General features: G+C 44.0%; 1 protein-coding gene across 3 annotated transcripts in view; it reads right to left on the bottom strand.

The window, feature by feature from the left end:
- SEMA3E (semaphorin 3E) overlaps positions 1-20,889 on the bottom strand; it is a 103,349-nt gene that overhangs the window by 20,340 nt on the left and 62,120 nt on the right. For all 3 annotated transcript variants that reach the window (XM_081957237.1, XM_081957235.1, XM_081957236.1), the window contains exons 3-4: positions 17,005-17,064; positions 15,929-16,048 (exon numbers count right to left, since the gene is read on the bottom strand). In XM_081957237.1, coding sequence (XP_081813363.1) covers positions 15,929-16,048; positions 17,005-17,064 — 180 coding nt within the window. The remainder of the gene's footprint in view (positions 1-15,928; positions 16,049-17,004; positions 17,065-20,889) is intronic.

Genomic DNA, 20,889 nt, shown 5'->3' with positions numbered 1-20,889 from the left:
AAGTAATAATTTTATAAAAATTACCACCCCTTTTTTTTTTTAGAAAAATGACTTTCTTAGGGGAAAAAAATCATTTAGTAGTTAAACACATAATGTTAAGTCTCCTTTGCTCATTTCCTATGAAAAGGAACAGATTAGGGGAAAAAAGGGGTGAAAGAAAAAAAGGAAAAGAAAGAAATGTAAAAAGTCTCAATCTTAAAATACAGTATTAAAGTGTGACTTCACAGAATAAGATTGCTCAGGTTTTTCTTCCCCAAAGGGAAGCCTGTTCAAAAGCAGGAAACGAAGACACACCATTAATCTAAGATTGTGAATCTGGGATGGAGTGGACTTTCTCTTGTAATCCACGGTTTATTGTAAACGATAGATTTAGTGACTATGAGACATAGACATTCCTTTGCAAATGATCGATAAATCCACTTCATATTATGATAATTTCCAAAGTTTGAGTATATAATTCATATGTATATTAATATTTATATTATATACTTGTAAATATGAAAGTGAACTATCTGCAAACTGCACAGGCCACAACCAAGGATTATGTCTCCAAGAAACGCGTAAACTATCTCATCAGCATCCTTTAATCAGCAAAAGTTGATCACTGGTGGTACCTCTGCAACTGCAACTGCAACTGCACAGCCCAGCTTGGCTAAAAGAAGCAACAGACTTGACCTGCAGTATAAAATCCATCTCCTTGGGAAAGGAAACGGACCGCCTAAGCCTCTGGAAGCCTCCCCTCACCATAAGGGGAGGCTGGGAACTCACAACCAGCCAAACTAAAAGGGCCCGTTCTAAGTTGGGCTTATTACCATTTCGCCCTACTAAAGAAACATAAAATATTAAACTTTCTAGTAACTCTGAAACATTTTTATCCCTTAAGAATGAAGGAAAACTTTCAACAAAAGGAGTAAGGCAGAAAGAGGCAGCCATGGTCAACCTGATATATAAGAAGATGGATGGAAACTAACCTAGGAGAGAAGCAACCTGACATTAAGGAGAAACTTACCAACAGTGAGGACAATTAACCAGGGGAACCACTTGCCATTCAAAAATCATGGCCGCTTCATCATCACTGGAAGATTTTAAGAAGAGACTAGACAGCTACTTGTCTGAAATAGGGCAGAGGTGTCAAACTCAAGGCCCCAGGGCCGGATCTGCCCTGCAGGGTGCTTAAATCTGGCCCGCGGGGCCTCCCTGGGAAGAGCAAGGGACCGGCCCGCGGTGTCTCTGCCAGTGAAAACAGAGCTGGCGAGGGCCGCAGGTCGCCCTCCTCAGCTCCATTTTCACTGGCAGAGGGTTGCAGGAGGCCGGCGCAGGTGAAAACGGAACTCGGGAGCCTGTTTCTGCTGGCAGAGTGCTCGGGTTACCGACATGATGATGTTGATCTGGCCATGCCCCCCCCCGACCACTACCCCTCCCCCCCGAGGTCAAACACAACTCTGATGCGGCCCTCAGTGAACTCGAGTTTGACACCCCTGGTCTAGGGTCTCCTGCTTGAGCAGGGGGCCGGACTGGCAGGCCTCCAAGGTCCCTTCCAGCTCTATTCTACATCCTAGGATACATCAAGATACTCTCCAAGCATGGAACTCTCAAGAGCAGCATGCCTTCTTGTCAGATTTATTCTGTATCCACCCGTAACAACTTCACTTTTGGCACAACAAAGAAAGTCATGGTTCCTATGAGAGGAATGTCCTGTCAGGGGTGTTTGCAAGGGTGTGTTCAAAAAAGGCAGCGTAGTATAACACAGGAGTGTGTCCATCATCCGCCCTGTGTTGACCGCGGCAGATGCTTGGGCTTCTGGTGCCAAGCCCCCAATTCTTCTGCTGCATTTATAAACTTCGCAAATCGCATGGATGTCATTACAACCAGATGTCTCTTCCAAAGCTGTGACCAGGATTGCATGTTGCTGAATCCGATCGGGTTGCTTTGGAGGGGAGAGGAGATGGGTTCTGGGCAAAGGGAGGGACTAGTTGTTGCAGTAGGAGACTCGGCCTCTCTCGGGGGGCACACACAGAGGGCTTTGGGAGCTCAGCGGAGGGAGGCCCAGAGAGACCACGTTTCCACTGATGGGAGGAATCAGCTACTCATAAGGGCTGCAGATTCAACCATTCAAAGGGGAAGGGGATTTTTTTTTTTGCAATTTCCAAATCCGGAGAAAACAGAAGACAGTCAGGAGCCTCCCTAAACAGCCCACACTGTGACATCACACAAATTTAGAAGCAACAACCCAAGTGCACAAAGCCATAGTGTATAAGGGCCTTGTTGCATTGTTCTTCGCTTCCATCCGTATCACTGTTTGCAATGACCCAGCCAGGAGTTTATATAAATCGGGATGAATTTGCTTTGATCTCTCTAATGAATGAAGCCGTGTCTATCTCAAAGGGAATGAAAGGGAGGCCGATTTTTAATAGGTGCCCTTCACTTCTCCATCTCCAGGAAGGAAGCTATCTCAGATCCTCCCATCTTTAATTTTAAAATATCATTAGCTGAGCTGTAAAGCACAAAGTGAACTCCCTCCCTGTGTCAGAAAATAGCATTACTTAAAAAAAAACACAAAGCAAACCTATAAATTAAGTCAAGGTAATGACAGACAAGTTGTCTGGAGATGTAAAATCCTTGTTTATTTTTAAGCTTGTGCTTAAGAATCTGTTTGGTTATTTTGTTTTTGTACAAAGTGATTATTGCCTGTGAACAAAGTTTGGTACAAAGTGATTATTGCTTGGGATTTTTAATATAGTATAACTATAATTGGATAGTTTCTTTTCCTTGTCACAAAGAACAAAGACCAGGACAGAAATGCATTCTCTTTCTGACTTAGATCTTATTGTTAATAAATAGTTGTAAGGTCAATAGGAAAGGAGAAAGACCGAAGCTCTGTCAAGGGGAGAGTGTGCTACCCCAGCTTGTAAGAAAGCCAGAGTTCCCCATGTCTGCTGTTGTCATTTTCCAGTGTCTTGATGTGTTAAATGTTAAAGGATGCAGAAGCCACACAAAGAGGATGGGATGGAAATAAAGAATGGTGGTGCAATAGATCAAAGCAGATTTGCTCAAACGAAGTACCCCTCAGAAATGTTTGACTCAAATATGTTTGATAGCCCTTGTCCAGTACTTGAAGGACTGTCATAGAGAAGAGGGGGCCAACCTGTTCTCCAAAGCACCTGAAGGCAGGACAGGAAGTAGCAGGTGGACGCTCCGCATCAAGGAAAGAAGCAACCTAGAACTAAGGAGAAATTCCTTGACAGTGAGAACAGTTGATCCGTAGAAGTTCCAGAGGTTGTGGAGGCTTTTAAGAAGAGACTGGACAGCCATTAGTCCAGGATGGTTCAGGGTCTCCTGCTTGGGCAGGGGTTGAACTGGAAGACCTCCAAGGTCCCTTCGAACTCTCTTATTCTACGTTCTACTGTATTATCTGTCTCCCAGTTAGCATATGGAAAGGTGAACTATGTGGTTATGCCAAAGATTGAATGGAAGAGTCCATTTTAGAAAAAAAATTGAGGAGAGGAATGATGGCAATGGACAGATATTCTGGAGTAGATATTATTTCCCCCCAAAATATAGTGATATTTTCACTTAATAAAGCCCAAAGCCTGTATTGATTCAGTGATTTTCCTATAGAGAAGAGTTTTCACAGCCTTTATGTTTCACTCCTATTCAATAAAACTCTCACCCTTTGTCCAATTTAAGCCTTCTGTATGCAAAATACCTGTTGCATTGGCTCAGACCTAAAAGACAAGCCAGCAGCAGTTCTGGCATCTTTTGTTATCTACAAGGTGTTTGCACAGCTGCCATTAATAATTGAATAACACGGCTTACGTTTTCAAGGAACCCTTCGAAGTTAAGGTGGACCACAAATTTACATTTCTCTAAAATTGTGAGATGTTTCTTTGGCAGAATTCCCCCCCCCCGCCCCCAATTTGACAAGAGAGCAAAGCATCTACTTCATAACCGTTTGCAGATGTAGACGTTCATCAGGGAAGCCGTCTGCAAAATTTCAACAGTTTTCCCTCTTTTTAGAGATTTTCCATACTGAACAGGGTGAGAAACAGCATTGGATGGCTTTGATACAATCCACACTGGGGTTGTTGTTCTCCCCCCAGCCCCACCCCCACCCCACTATGTGGATGATTTATGTGTGTTGATGTCAATACAATAGAAAACTGTTCTCTCAATATCAGGGATGTCAGATCTGAACTGCAAAACGCAGGGTGACTACTGTAAAATGACTACAACGGGACAGCAAAATGTTGAAAGTTTGCCGAGTTTCCTTGCCATCTACTGCCCAGCTGAATTTTTGCAGTCCAGATCTGCTACATGCTGTGATTTAGCCCTTCTTGGCCATTTAGAAGGAAACGTGGAAGGAAAATTGACCCATTCCTGGTGCCGTTAGTCATGTTGAGTCCCCCCCCTCCCTCCCTCTGTCTCTGGTCTTCTCTAGAGAGGCAGAGACAGAGATAGAGATTTAGATGGTACCTCTAAATTAAGAGGAATAAGTTGTGTATGGAAACGGCCAGGGGGTCCTTCATGGTTTTTAAAGTTATGCTCGTTTCTTGATGTGGCTATTTTGGTACTTAGCAACTGAGCAGGCCCCAAAAATGATCGGAACACAATACTAGAAGAATTAGTGCAAATTTAGGCCAATTACAGTAGTATTTCAGGATCAAGTCATTTGCATAATCAAGAAATCATAAAAAAATATTTAAAGTGACAAATCTTCTCCTCAGATGGTTCACTTAATTGAAGCTTTACTCTAACTGGGACTATTTTACTAAGTTTTAGCATCCAAATATTTCCATTGTCTTATGCAGAGAAGTATCGACATAGACTGCCAATACTTATTTTTTTTTAAAAAAACACCCCCCATTATCACAAATATCATGAAAGTATAAAATATTCCATTCAGCTACAGATATTTTGGGTTTCCATCCTGCAGACCTTCCTTGTTGACCTCAAAACCCCCTGGACCACATTCCTGGGTAGCCTGTTTTATACCTGCAGAGATTCTCCCAAGTGAATTCTCCCCTGAAGGACTTTCCCCATTGGATGACTTTTGAGTTTTCTTTCATTGGAAAGATTCATCCTGGATCAGAGAAGCAGGAAGTATCAGGGACCCTCCGTTGGTTTCACCTGAAAGGGCTAGACTATTCCGCTTCCCAGGGTCCTTCAGAAGGAGAGCCAGAGTGGGCATTAAAAGCCAACCCTGAAAGGTTTAGGGTGATTTATGGACAGGACAGGGGTGGTGGTGGGATGGGTGTTTCAGGCCCATAAACGTCAAGCTCAAGTCAAAGTCCAAGGGATGAGCCCTTGTGCAGTAAAGCTTCTGCCAAGTCTATTTAAGATGGTCACTGGAGATAAGGGGAACAGCACTAACCGTCCTACAGCTTGAGATACAATATATTTGCAACTGAGTCCAAGCAGGTGTTTGCTGTAATCCTCTGTTTAATACCATGAAGCTTTTAAAGCAACAGGGTTTCATAAACATGTCACCTTAACTTGGTTGTATTTCTCAGTTACATTTTTTAAGAGATCTGGATTATCATCATTATACCCCAAACATAGAGCTTCTAATGAAACATTTCATAATTGTTGAATGAAATTATAATCATGTTAATGGCAACATTGTGCTCTGAAGTAATGGAGGGTATCCCCTCGAGACCACCCAATAATGTAAGTGCCCATATCCCCCCTCCCCAAAGGATGCCAGAGGGATAGGTTGAAAAGGAAGCGTCAGGGAGGTGGCCTGGGGCATCGCATCTATTTGGACACCCTCAGGATGGCGAGGGACACCGCTGCCTCTCTTCCTAACCAGAGAAAGGAACAGCCCTCTCCCTTCAAGGCTTCTCGCTGTGGGATCCTCTTGCTTTGTTTCTGAGTGGGGATGGGGAATAGGATTTCCTCCGGGCCCATGACAACTGCCCGCAGGGAGATATTTATTTTATTTATTTATTTAATTAAATTTTTAAACCGCGCCCTTTCCTAAACAGGACTCGGGGCGGTGTACAGTCCTATTAAAACAGTATAATACAAAATATAGATATACATTCAATATACAAATATACAAATAGGTACGCGGAGGAGGTAGGATGTAGACTGTACAATATGTAAAATAAAATACAAATAAACATTAAAATACCCTTAAAAACTGCCCAATAAGATGTTTGCCAGGAGGTTAAATGGGACTATGAATCGGTTAAGCCAGCTAACTGGAACAGGTGGGTCTTAAGCTTCTGTCGGAAGGAGCGGAGGTCTGTGGTGGTTCTAATATCGGGAGGGAGGTCATTCCAGAGGGTTGGGCCCATCACAGAGAAGGCTCTGCTCCTGGGCGCCGCCCGTTGACACTGCTTAGTGGACGGCACCCGGAGGAGTCCCTCCCTGTGAGAGCGGATTGGTCGCAGGGATGTATGAGGTGAGATGCGATCCCGCAGGTAACTAGGTCCCGTGCCATGGAGCGCTTTGAAGATAGTAACCAACACCTTGAAACGCACCCGAAAAACCACAGGCAGCCAGTGCAGCTCGCGCAGGAGTGGTGTTATATGGGAGTATCTTGTCCCTCCCATGATGGCCCGCGCGGCCGCATTCTGAACTAGCTGTAGTCTTCGGGTGCATCTCAAGGGGAGCCCCATGTAGAGAGCATTGCAGTAGTCCAGGCGAGACGTCACCAGCGCATGAGTGACCGTGCGTAAGGCGTCCCGATCCAATAGGGGGCGCAATTGGCGCACCAGGCGAACCTGGTGGAACGCCCCCCCTTGCCACGGCTGCCACATGGTCATCCATCGACAGCCGGGCATCAAGGAGGACGCCCAATTGCGCGCCCGTTCCACAGGGGGCAGTTGTTCGCCCCCTATGGCCAGCGATGGAATCCACTGGTTGAACCGGGGCGCCGGAAGCCACAGCCACTCAGTCCCATGGTTTATGAACTTTTAAAGTGGGATTAGATTGCCTTCCGAAAAACATGATAATTAAAAAAGTAATGGAATGCATGGAAATGGTCAAATTAACTTTAAAACTGCAAGATAAAGAAGACAAAGAATACCATGCAGAGTATGGGATAAATGATATTATTGGTTAGAGAACAGGAATAATGAATGAAAGTAGAATTTATATATGTATGTGACATTAGGTTATAGGAATTCTAAATTTAAAAAGGAAATAGAAAATGTAAACGAATGGAAAGTATGTATGACGATAAACAAAATGTGACATACCGATGCTTTAGGAATGGGAAGAATGAATATAGAATATGGTTTTTAAGTTTTGTTTTGTAAAAAGCTCAATATAAATTATGTATTAAAAAAATAAAAATAAAAAATTAAGTGGAATTAGATTGCCATATGAGTGATTAAATGAGAAAATGAGGCAACTCTTCCACGGTGGCCTTTTTTTTTTTACAAAAAAAAGGAGGGGGGGAATTTGCAATACTTAGACTTCATTTTCAAGTACAGTCCCCCCCCCCACCCACTTATTCCAGTTTCCTAGCACTTTACAGCACAACCACATCACAAAGCTCAGCAGGAGTGAAGTCAACCAAACAAGAGAGGGGGGGGGGAGAGAGAGAGAGAGGGATGGATGGATGGATGGATGGATGGATTTTTGTCAAGGTGATCTAAGATAATTCAACTTGAAGTAAAAACAAAATTAAGACTTCTCCCATATTAACGACTGTGAATATGAACGACTAGTACATATATGTGAGGGGAACATTTACCTTTATATTAACATCAACTTATTAATCACTGATGAACACAAGGGACACTTGATGAAGATGTAGTTATTTTTATTCCCCCCCCCTCCAAATTTAGACTTTGTAATTAACAATAATTCTAAACTTCAAGTTTATATAGCTAAAACGTACATTGAACTTTGTGGCAAACCTTGATTGTCAAATTATCAGTGAAAAAACATAAAAAGACAAGGGGGGGGGGGAATGCTGCTTGTCTAATGAAAAGAATAGGAAATTATAGACATTAATTAGCTAATGGTGTACATGGAAATATAATTATGCACAATGGAACTAATACATCTGTTGGAATCTGTTGGAGATCCACTCCTGGGTTGTTATGTAGACTTTAGATAGATCAATCGCTGGAATGGACAGAGGGAAATTTGGGGGATTTGAAAGGAACAGATATATAGATATCTGTATTTATACAGATCTGTATAAGAAAGTATTGAATTCTGAGACGGCCCAGACAGCTGACGTAAATGCAGAATGGTTTATTAACGTTAACAAGGCAAACAGCAACCAGGAACAGGAGATCAGCCCCTTGCCCTGATTGACAGCTATTCATATATAGGAGCTGTCAAGCAGGGCAGCCAATAGGAAGAGGTAGAACAGCCCACGCTCAGCCAGCCGTGTCTTAGCCAATCAGGCGTGGCTTGGCAGTAGCCGGCTGTCAGTCATAAGTCGAGAACTTGCGGCCGATCGTAAGTCGAGGACTTAGGACCGGTCGCAGGCCGAGGACTTAACAGAAAGTTGTTTAAGGATTTTAAAAAAACCTGCAAAGATTTGTATGAATGAAATCACTGTAAGAAAAGAACCTTTCAGCTCTTTGGGATCAGCCTATTATGGAGCTGGTGAACAACTAGCAGGGGATTCAGTGCGAACCTTTTACAGCTTTTTTGGGGGGGGGGTCAACGGAAGGAAAACCAGACCCCTCTGTGCCGCCAGTCAGAAGGTTTTGGGATAAACTGTCAGGTTGCAATTCCAGTGAGCAAACTTACTGAAAGAAGGACCAGGAGAGACATGATAGCATTGTTCCAATATCTCATGGGCTGCCATAAAGAAGAGGGGGTCAAACTATTCTCCAAGGCACCTGAGGGTAGAACAAGAAGCAATGGGTGGAAACTAATCAAGGAGAGAAGCAACTTAGAACTGAGGAGGAATTTCCTGACAGTTGGAACAATTAATCAGTGGAACAGAAGTTGCCTCCAGAAGTTGTGAATGCTCCAACACTGGAAGTCTTTAAGAAGATGTTGGATAGCCATTTGTCTGAAACAGTATAGGGTTTCCTGCCTAGGCAGGGGGTTGGACTAGAAGACCTCAAAGGTCCCTTCCAACTCTACTATTGTATTGTATTGTATTGTAAGCCAGCAGCCCTGCAAAGCTCCCTGAGATGCCTGGAGGGGCACAGTCACCTACACAGGCAGCCTTCCTTTAGGTAAGTGAATGATGGTGTTTTCCCCCTTCTTTCTCAATGGGCTGCGCTTGCTTTCCTAGTGGCTTCTCAGCAACGTGACCCACCCAAACCATGATCCAACTGAAAGCAAGGATTGTACAAATGTTTATTTTTGCTATTTGAAACTATCTTTTTGGACGTATCATCTTGCAGTCCAAACAAATGCAGCCCTGTGCAATTATTCCTCCTGGGTTGGTTTCCCAATGGCCTCATCCCTGCTGCAGTCCAAGGGAAGGGAACATCTGGTTTTGCTGATCAAACGGGAGCCAGCCCTCCCTCCCTCCCTCCCCCTCGTTATAAAGTGTGACCGATTTGTTCCCTGGAAATATTTGCCCAAAGTCAAAGGGGTGTATTCATGGTTAAGTATGTCGTGTCTGGTCAAGAAGCCAACCAACCAGAAAACTACCAATTAGGACTTTTTGAGCCATTTGATACACAATTCCAGTTTTATAGTCAAATATGCACGGCTAGTTTCTATTTTAATTGTTTACTTGCTAGAGAATTCATCTCAGTTTAGAATTTATACACATAATTTATAAATTGATAAATTATTGTATCAATTTACAGGACAACAGATTTCAAACATTCAATCATCATTAATATGACGCCAAGTGGCTCCCTTAGACCATCCCAAAGTATTTTTATAACACCCTTCCTGCTCCCCAAGAAGGACATTCGCAAGAGATGGGGTGGCCTTCTCTTCCAAGGGCTTGGAGGGGAAATCAAATAACATCTCTCATAAGTGACAGCTGTCTATTTGAGCACCTAGAAAATCGCAAAGGATTGTCCTTTACACCTTTATCTAGCAGAGTGTGTTAGTTTTTCCCCAATATTAGCAATTGTATGAATCAACTCCACTCATAGATTTTAAGTTAGGGTTGGTATATCAGAATCTCTGGAAAAATTTGCAACGTTTTGTGCTATGAAAAGATTCTCTGTATAATTGTTAATAGGTTTGGATTAAGCACATTGCATCATTTTTAATGATATTTGCACCTATTAATTTGCTTTAAAGCATCTTGTTCTATCTTGTTTTATCTTAATTTCTAATCTATGACTATACAGAAATTAATAATAGCAGAGAAAAAGTCCCATTGCTGTCAAATTTTGGCATTATCTAAGTTTTTATAATGATGTTTGGAGCAAAGGAGCAACAATTCCTGGCCTTCTCTAGTTTGCTGCCAGGGAATGACTGGTGTGCAAATGGAAAAGAAATAAAAGAAGAAAATAGGAAGTAAATAAACTAGTAACTAAACCAAAACCCTTACAAGGCAAAACTGCCTCTTGTTGATTCATTGCTTTGGCCTGACTTATTTTCAATGAAAATAGTGGAAGCATAAAGTTGGAAAGGGAGGCTCAATCCAACGATTAATCCAACCTGCATCTGCAACCTTCCTAAATCATTGGCTCCACTCTTCAACTCTTCTTTTTGTTGGGAAATACTTTTACCGTTCAACTGCAGTTGGCCTCCCTATAACTTTAAGGTCTTGTTCCATATCCTGCATGCCGGGACCAGAGGGAATTAGGTCTCAGTTTTCTTCTGTCTGGCTTCTCATCAGGTAACTGAAGAACGCTATCATATATTCTCTTTGCCATTTCTTTCTAAACTAAACATCTTTCTGTCCTCACCTTTTCCTTGTAGTGTTCAGTTTCCAGTCTGTTGATGACACCCGTTGCCCTTCTCTGTATCTGTTCTGACTTCTTTTAAAAGCCAGGAGCCCCAAACATTTGAGGCCTTTTCTTGGAATTTAGGAGTTACCTGCATTTATTTTCTATTTGGTTCCATTCAATTTCCTCGACCTACTTCCTTTAGTCTCTCAAAATCATTTTAAATTTTATTGCTCCTTCTAAGATTAGCTATATGTATGACAACATGATTTGCATCATTTGCCAATTGGACCTATTACTTTTCCATTGAGTTGATGAAAAGTTGCAAAAAAAGAAGAAAAAACACAAAGACGGAGGTGGCGTCAATGGCAGCGGGGAGGGGGGGGAGAGGAGGTCAAGACAGGCAAAAGACAGGAGGAAGGGAGAAGGGGGAGGGGAGGAAACAAAGGGACCGCCTGTCGAGCCATCTTCAGCCCACGATCGTCCAGCATTTGAGTCTGCGGCCATCAGTATCTGATGCTCATTCTTATCTGCAAATGCAATTTGACTGGAAAAGGAAATCTTTTTTTTACACCAAATTCATTTCTCAGCCCCATGGGGTCGGCCTCTCCTGCCCATTCTGGCAGAGGAGGCTTGCTGTGGGCCCCGTCTGTCAGGGGATTTGGGCTGGTGGGTTCCAGGAGGGGGAGGGGGAGGGGGAGGGGGAGGAGGTCTTGGCTCCCACCGGGGGAGAGATGGGCTCCCACCCTCCTGCCCTGGCTCTGCCCCATGGCCTGAGGGCCCAGTGGGGGAGCTTCGCCCTGGAGGTGGCCGGTTGATTAAGACTAATCTGATCCCTTCGTTTATCTGATATGGACTTAGATAGACCCTGCATCAGATTAATGGCTTTTCACAAATGCTTATGTTTATAAATTTTGTAAAGAAGGCAAATAATTTTAAATGTCATACTTTAAATGTCATACTTTAAATAAAGCCAAAGACTGAGTACAAGGGTATAATCAGAAAACTATCTTATATTAAATTTTAATCAAATAAATTTTATTAAATAAAAATGAATATCAGCAAATGAAAGCCAAAGGTGTTTACATTTCCACAACATCCTCCATCTCCATATTATAAAACGTTGGGCATTTGTGGGAGCTTCTCTTGAGAAACACTCATAGGAAAAGAGGAGTTGAGGCCTACAAAGGAAGCCATTCCATTCTCCCGGCTGGTGGGTGCCAATCCCAGCAGCCGGAGGGCAGCATGGAGAGCCTCCGTTTCTCCAAGCGCTCAGCAGCATCTCTTGAAGGGGTGGGGTGGGGTGGAGGACCCATTTAGAAATGAAACACCGCGGGTTTGGCACTGATCAAATTAAAACAGGAGACATTTTTTAAGCAATGAAAGAAAAAGCAAACCATTGAAAGAGTGTTACCGTCCCTGTTTAGGAGCGTTCTCTGAACGGGACGTTGCATGGGAGACTTGCCTTGTGCTTTCTCCTTCGGTAGCTCCCCCCCCCCACCCCAGCAGAGAAGTCACACAACGATCCCAACCTGATGCTCATTTACCCGGAGGCCGTTTTCTGGGCCCCTTTTGCTTCCTTTCATGAAAAGGGAGGAAGCAAAATATTTCTCCTTCTCCTTTGCTCCTCCTTCAGGAAACTCTCCTCTTGCTCCTAAGGTGAGGACTCCACCCAGCAGCTCAACGGCCTGGAGAAGGTCCTGCTGCAGATGCCCCTGGCTGGCTCCACCTTTCATTTCCATGCTCAGCTGATGGATTTATGTCATCGCTTTACACCCTACTAGGAGGGAAAGCCCATTTCTCAATTCCTCCGGCTGACGACTACAACTCACCCAACAGTTAACAGATGTCTTATTAATACGGCCATCTATTTATTTATCTGCGTCTCCTTTCTTTGTCAGATGGAGCGAGTGAGGAACAACTTAGCTTAGGGGGACAATTAATATGGAGCTTTCCACCTTGTCAGTTTTATTTCCCTTTCTATATACGCACATACGCATATGTGACACTGACATCCCATAATACACAGATGGGTCCTCCAACAGCTGTTATCAGTTTACTGCACGGTTCCCCTGAGGAAGCCGGGGAAATCTGCCCGTGCAGCCATCATCCTGTGGAAAGGACTGAAAAGATGCCCTGGGACGAAGGACCAGGATGGCCTTTAGCCACACCGTACCCACCCAGAGACCGTCTGCTCTGCTCCTGGCCTGGGGAAGATTCACGGACTGGCCCTCACTGTCCCTGCTTAGCAGGAGCGTTAAGGCAGGCAAGGAGCAGCAACACCCCCCCCCCCACGCCCACACACACACACACACGGTCCCTGAAGGTGTTTGGTCAGAAGGTCAGCTGGAGAGGGTCAGCTGCGTTGGCTCACTCTCCAGTCTCAGGCGTCCCTTAGGACAGTCTCAGGCAGTCCCTTGGGATACCAGGGAAGAAGAAGAACACCTGCAGGTTAGTCCCTTTCTGGGTCTCAGTCCCACCCCACCCCACCCCCAAATGACCTGACTGGCTTTGGCCCTGTCCTTGACTGAGCACGGGGGCAGGAGAGCAGCAGGAAAATGCTGCCAGAGGGGAAGCCCTGCCTGCTTGTGCCCTGAAGCCCAAGGACCTCCGGTTGGGCAAAGCGAACAAAGCCCCTCGATCAGCTGGACGTCAGCACGGTAAGATGTGAGCCTATTTTTTATTCCGTTTCTTCCTAAGGAACCTCACCTGAGGCTAAAGCCTAAGCACAACAAGGGAAGAGCTGAAGAAATACGGAACATCCAGGCAAAGAGGAGACATCTGGCGCTCCAAGTGTATCAGCTCACACAGACAGACAGGACCAATGCTTGACCTCCAACCTTCGTCCCACCTGCCTGCCTTTAAAGCCGAGCTGGCACACCGTAAGGCCATCCTTCTGTTCGGCTGGGCTCAGCCACCGTCTCAGTTCTTCCCACTCAAATTTGTTCTCACATGCTCATTAATTTGATTACATAACCAGGGTTATTATCTGAGGTATGGCATGGTATGACGTTACAAAGAGCATGGGTGACATCCAGCGCCATTAAGCAGGTGTGTCTCGTTACCAGGGAGTTTTACTCGGAGAATAACTGCGCTGAATACACCAGGAAGTTCCAGTTGGCAAATCAGGGATTTTATAGAAGCAAAACGTATTCCGAAGAATAGCAAAATGTATCTGGACATGGGATGATTGCACTATACTTCTCTGTCTGTTGTCCATATTCATCTGATCTGAGAAGCAGAGAGCAGCACCTGGCAAGCCTTCCGGGGCCTTTGAAATGGCGAAGGTCAGGCCTGGTCAAAGCTTCAGTGGCATCTCAAGGAAAGAGACGAGATGGAAAGTGGAAGAAACACGGTGGATAATTTCTGCATCACTGTTCTAAGAAAACTGCCCAGCTGCCCACAGGGGTTGAGTCAAAGACGGCTTTCTCTTAGCTTTTAACACACGTTTGACCTCAAAACCCCAAGGATTTGGATCTGTAACGTTTATCTTGGATTGCCTGAGGGATTAGTACTGCAATGCTAATCTATGGAACCGTTTCCTTAATTTTGCCCTGCACGAGTGAGTGCAGGGTTTTACCTACACAAACCTTTATCACTGCTGACCACCTACAACTAAGAGCCAATGGCAGCCTTATAGTGGCAGGGTAAGGCATTCTCACAATTAGAGCATGCATGCACCCATAACCTAGGAATAAGGTGTGTATTCAGATTAAGGGTGCAGGCAGAAAAACATAAATGGCATTTTTACAATTATGTCTCCAATTCAGACCGGGCTTTCAAACCACGGAATAACTGCTGACAAAAATATATGATCCGCATGAAGCATTTCTACATTAATTTAGATATCACCTGTGGATTGCGCTCCAAGCAACTAGGAGTTTTTCCAAAATCTTAAGAAATAAAAGATCCTTTTCAAAATATTTCGCAGAGAAATTATTTATGAATTATTCTCTTTTTTGCATTGGCAGTTGTGGCTAGGGAAAATTAGTTGCGGTTTAATCCCATGTCCCTCTCCCACAATTTAACATAGGTGCCAACTAATTCTGGTTATGCTTTCCCCAAATCTGTTTCTTCTAGCTTATTATCAGGAAAAATGTGATAACACAATCAAATCATGCAGAATTCACTGTGGTTGGTGACTAAGAAATCCCTGGTTAGAAGGGCAGTTTGGAAAGCAAAAGGGACGGGCAGTCCTCACACGGGATAAATGTAATATTAGGGATTTAGCAAGCATTTTAACCTCAGCTCACTTCGAGGCATTATAAATAGTTTTAGTAGAAGACATACCTAAAGAAAAATGTGGAAAACTGAAGGGGAATTGCAGTCCAATTTGTGTATTACTTTGTAGATATGAGTTAGAGAAGGCTACATTAAAATGAGAACCATATCAATCTCGCTCTGATCCATACGTCATATATGATCTCGTAATAAATAGAGATGTATACAATTATTGCACAGGTTATTTTTGTAAGCAGTAATAATGATCAGATGACTATCGAGACCTACAGTAAGTCAAACAGGGTTCACAGTTTTTTTTCTTAATTAAGCACCAGGACATTCTTGAACGATGCATCTGTCTAGTTACATTTACTCCTCGTAAGGAAAAAAAAATGCAACCATAAATAAAATTTTCTACCATTGGATGGCAAAACCAGTGAAGTGAGATGGCAAAGCAGGCGGCACCACAGTGAAAACTGGCTCAGAATAGAAAACATTCAGCAATACGATAGTGGCATGAAACGGCCTTTTCAAATGTAAAGCATGCCAAGACAAATCTAATATCCTCCTATTGAAACAGAGCACGGGTCTCCATTGGTTTTCTTCAACCTTTCTGATATTGAGCCCCCCCCTCCACCTCTCCCCCACTCCCTCCTGGTTAAATAGCCAAACCTTTCCCTGCTGGGACTTTTTTCTAAGACATAAACATCCAGACTGCAGGAATCGGTCTGTCTTTCTGAGGCAGTTTGCTGAGTGGGAATCCCTTGCACATTTTCCATCCCGCAGGGAAACAGATCCCCCACAGGGTCCCACGGTGTGTGTGTGTGTGTGTGTGTGTGTGTGTGTGTGTGTGTGAGAGAGAGAGAGAGAGAGAGAGAGAGAGTCAGAAGACAGACAGACCTGTTTTCCGGGGCATCCCTTACCTCCGACTGATGGCCGGCTCTGACAAAGGCGCAGACGGGGTCAAAGGCTCCTGTTCCACAGGCCAGCAGGTGTGTTCGGTTGTATCGGTGTAAAGCACAGATGTGATTTGCACATTCCTCCTGCAGGGGGAAGTAAAAACACCCAGGTAAAAAGAAGGCAGGTGTATTTTAAAGCAATTCTATTCCAGTGATACCGTAAAGTTTTCAGTTTGGGCCAAGCTTATAAAAAGGCATGATGCCAGTCGGATTCAAAACCTGCATTAAAGGCCCTTGGAGGCAAACAGCAGAACCGCAAGAGTCAGTGCCGACACACTGCTCCACTGCCGGGACAAAATTGGCCTGGTTTGAGGGTCTTCAAGACCCCTTAGCAACTCTCCCGAGACAGGCGGAGGGCAGCTGCTGCCCCCCCTCCCCCATTCAGTTAGCTGGCCAAGGGACGCGGTTCATGGATCCGGTCTGGGGCTTCCTGAGTAATCTGGAGCTGGGTAGTCAAGGAGAGGAACCGATTCCAGGCTGTTCTGCCTGTTGTTAATCTCTCTCTCCTGTCAATCTGGCTTCTCTCTGCTTCAGGAGATATGGGGGGGAGTGGGGGGAAGGAAGGGATAGAAAGCAATGTGTTGTTGTAGCAATCCGGGTGCTGAAGTGGAATCCCTGATGGAAATCCACCCTCAGCCGTGGGAGGTCATTGCCTGTTCGTGACCTCTCAGCAGCCCACAGCCAATGGAGGAAGGGGAGCTGGATCCCTTCCTTGAGTCTCGGGGGAAAGATAGGAAATCGATACCAAAGGAAGGAGAGCCAGCATCTCTATCGGACGCTTGGTGGGAGAAAAGGACCCAAATGGATATTCACAATTACCCCGTTTGTTAAGCTTTCTAGGGACGAATCTCTGCCGTTCCCTTATGTTGTTTTTAACAGTTAAATAACCCAAAACCTTCATCTGAAAGGAGAACTGGCTCTTCTGCCCCACCCCGGGCAGAAGCTCTTTCCCAGCCTCAGAGGGGCATGTGGCTCAAAGGCAATTGGACTCTAATTAGCAGGCAAAGACCCAAAGAAAGCGCTTTCCAGTGAACACAAACCATAGATCTCCCTTTGATGGTGCATTCTTCCACCTGCTGGGAGCTGCTGGGCCAGTGAATCTGCAAGAAAACGAGGCTCCGTTTAGAAGCTGGGTTTCTCATCAAATGCAGTTTTCTCATCAAATTCTAATGCGATGCTTGCTTTTCAAAAGGCTTCTCCTACTTCGAAAGGGTTATTATTGCTGTTGGCGTTACTGGGGAAGTCTGGAGTGTGAAGTCTGCAGATCTTAAACTCGCTAAGGTTAAAAATAAACACCCGGCTCTAGACAACTGCAGTTGACCGTTGGATTAATAAGGCAGAATTATGCACCAAACCATCTTTCCCTGCATGGAGCACTTTGCGTAATGAACGAGCAAACCTCTCTTCTTTGTTATAAATGCCACTAAACGCAAATCCATTAATGATAATACTCACCGGAATGCTTGATTATGCTGCCCTGCGAACAGGGGTCCCTCATCCTTTTAACCCTCCCCTCTTTCATTTCATGATTCAAGCCCCCCTCGCAAGTGGGAGAGTTCGGCCTTCGGTTTCTGCATGGTCTCCACGTTGCCACAACTAAGCAGCAAAATTCTGCTTTGTTACATGAGCCCAGTTGCTGGGTTTCTTTTGATGATCAAGAACTAACATTGCAAACTAGTATTTGACTCAAGTATGGGATGACAAAAATATGTACGTAGTAGAAGCAATACTTAAATCACTCCTATTATCCATCCAATCTAGTCTCTCTCCCATTCTCTCCCCCCCTCCCATCTATGCAATTTATATGGTCTCCCAACTCACTCGTGGTTTGGCTTAGAGGAATAAATATTACATGGATGTATGTTCTTTACATGGATGGCTTAGAGAAATAAATATTAATGTATATTTGCGTATTTATCTAATTCTGGACCTGGACACCAAACCAATGAGCATTACAGCAAGCAGGGGAGGATTATGGTAGCTTCCCCTTCAGACAGTGATGAACTCTTAAGTGCAAAGGGGGGGGGGTACAAGGTACTCTTGTAGGATCTGCTAATAAACTGAGCAAAGAAGAATCTGAACTAACAGACAAAAAAATAAATGAAAGATATTAACAGAGGAAAAATAATGCCAAATTATATGTCCCATCAGAATCTTCTAAAAATCTGAAAATCTTGATCCGGGTTCACAGGGCTAGATTAATCAGTTTCAGTTGGGACAAAATCAGTTTTCTCAGTTCTTCTTGGAAATGTGTGTGTGTGTGCGCGCGTATGCGTATGCGTGTTTGTGTGTTGATTTATAGAGAATATCTGGAAGTATCTTCTCCAGATTCCCACCTCCAGAGGTTTGGCATGTGATGGGCAAAAAAATATCATTTTGTATTGTTATGGTGGGCATCTGATGTAAATGTATTTGGACGTATATTGCTTTTGTGATATGCAAACGTTTTGAAAATATATATATATATAAATAACCCTATCTACGTGCATGATTTTATTTTACTGATGGGAATCAGACCAATCTATTCATAGTCCTGCCCAACACATATTCTAGATTCACCAATCTTCACTTTCTCTTTGCCAAAGAGTATGGAGTTAAATATCTTGCAAACTCACCAGCAAGTTATTGAGCCAACAAATGGATTTTATCAAGGATAAATCCATCTTCTACTTGAAGAAAGCTACTTGGCTAACTTTCTTTCGCACAGATATACAGACGGCCCAAAAATAAATTTACAGTTCTTCCATAAAGCAGTGCTTTTTCTTGATTGGTGGCGCTTAATTGTTAAATATTTTCCACATAGAGAATGCAAGATGAGTTCGTACTACATATAAAGCAAGAAACTAATTGATTATAAATGCCCCCCTCCCCCCCATGATTTCCCTTTCAAGACATACAGACTCTGAAAATGACTCAGAATGACTGCATCCATGCCTTGGTATTGAGTACTTGCCAGGATAAAAACCTTTTGGCTAGCTGTCAATCATAACAGTTTACAGAATCAGTCTGAAGTACTTTCTAAATTGCATCAGTAATTGTGTGGCATCCACCATAGTTTATATTTTGAAGTGAACAAAGAAAGATAAATAATGTATGCTTTGATATATGTACGTTGAAACAACAGGAGCTGGATCATAGGGGGAAGGGGACGGAGTGAGATGCCAAACAAAAGCTTCCTTTCAGGTCACAACCTGCACCTGATGCAACAGAAAGACAAACAACCCCCCCCCCCCCGGGGGAGAGGGGACCAGTCCTGGGCTCGATCAAGAGAGCTGGGCTGTCAGAATCAAGATAAGTCATCATCCTTGTCTAGTCGTCATTTGATCGGAATAGAATATTGTCTTTGATTCTGAGGGCTGCGTTATAACAAGGATATTAGGAAATGGGGCTGGTCCAGTGAGAGGAACTGGGGTGATCATTAAGGCAAAATACGTGAGGAACATTTGCGGGCATCTTCCTTGGTACGCTTAGTTGGAGGTTGTGATTGTCAGGAGTCACACCACAGGACGGGACGGGTTTGTGACCTGAGGATCCAAGGGGTTCTCAGATACTGGCAAGGGGAGGTCAGAAAGAACAGGGCTTCCTGAAGGATGAGAAGTAGACAGTCCCGTGTTGCAGAAGGCAACGCAAAGCCTGAGGAGTAAATCCTACCGCAGCCTCTGCATGAAGAGAAATATATGACCAAGGAGGCTCCTCCCTGGGAACTGGCATGCTGGAGTCAGAGTTATAGAAGAGAGCTGGGTGATAGTGAAGCAGGCAATTCACAAGCTGTGTTTCTGTGGATTCCCAAGCCACACAAAAGAGGCAAGATTAGAGCAGAAAAGGGGGAAGGCCTGCAGATTCTAAATAAAACAAATTGAGCAAACATTAATGAGATGAGTTCTTGTGCGCCCGTTTCCCCTCTGTGTTTGCTTCCTTCCTTCCTCCAGCTCTCATTCCATTAATGCAATAGGTTTAGTATGATTATTTCTGATGCATTTAATTCCCCCTCCGTCTGCTTTGTCCCATCCCATTCCCATCAGTTAACCATTATTAATTCAATTAACTAGACTAAGCATGATTAATCCCACAATATTTAATGCATTCCCTGCTTATTTAGTTCACTCCAATTCACTCAACGAAAACCACTTGTAACGGCTGCTGTTCTCGGGCTCTTTCTCTCCGTGGGTACAACAGAGATCAAAGGGGTTGGGGGCAATTTGGGAAGTCCAGTGACCTCCCTTGTTTTCAGGTGCAACTGAATGGCTGAGCCCCATTGGAGGATTTTGTACTATTCCCTTCTTAAATATTATATTGGTGTCCTGCTGAGTGGGACCACCAAAGTAAACTCCGTGTGCAAATTGATTTTGTATCTCATTTATTTATTCGAGTGTTTACAGCTGCAGCTGCCCACTGATCTTGAAACCACGTCTCCTGCAAATCTGTTAAAGATTTTTCTTTAAAGGTTTTCATACCTCTTAAATGGAAAAACTGGAATTTTAAACAATTCACAATGCAAATCAATAAACTAGCTTCAGTTTAGTAATAATTAGTTGGCTAATCCATGGGGTAAAGTGCTACTTCCGAAGTAGCTGAACTTAGGCCACATATGTCCCCTATCTGTACCTAGTTTGGGGCAGAAGGACCTTTGACTCTTGGCACGTGAGGATCCGCTCTGCAGAAAGGAGTGGCACTCTTGTCTCTCAGAACAATGGGCCCATGGAGGAGGCCAAGAAAAATGATGTCAAAGACAAAAAAATAAAATAAACAGCCATCCCTCTTTTAATTACGGTAATTCAGTGGAAAAGTTATCTGTCAGGGTAAGGAGCCTCCATAGAATGAGTATTTTGGAATGGGCCCACTCAGTCAAAGCCGTTCCAGGGTGTTGCTCCTTATAGGCCGCCTCTGAACACTCGGAGATTCACCCCCCCTCCTCCCCTTTTCTC

The sequence above is a fragment of the Natrix helvetica genome, assembly GCF_964273705.1.
Source record: "Natrix helvetica genome assembly, chromosome: 6".
Lineage (NCBI taxonomy): Eukaryota > Metazoa > Chordata > Lepidosauria > Squamata > Natricidae > Natrix > Natrix helvetica.
Note: the sequence above shows the minus strand (reverse complement) of the source record. Positions and strands in the feature narration are given on the sequence as shown.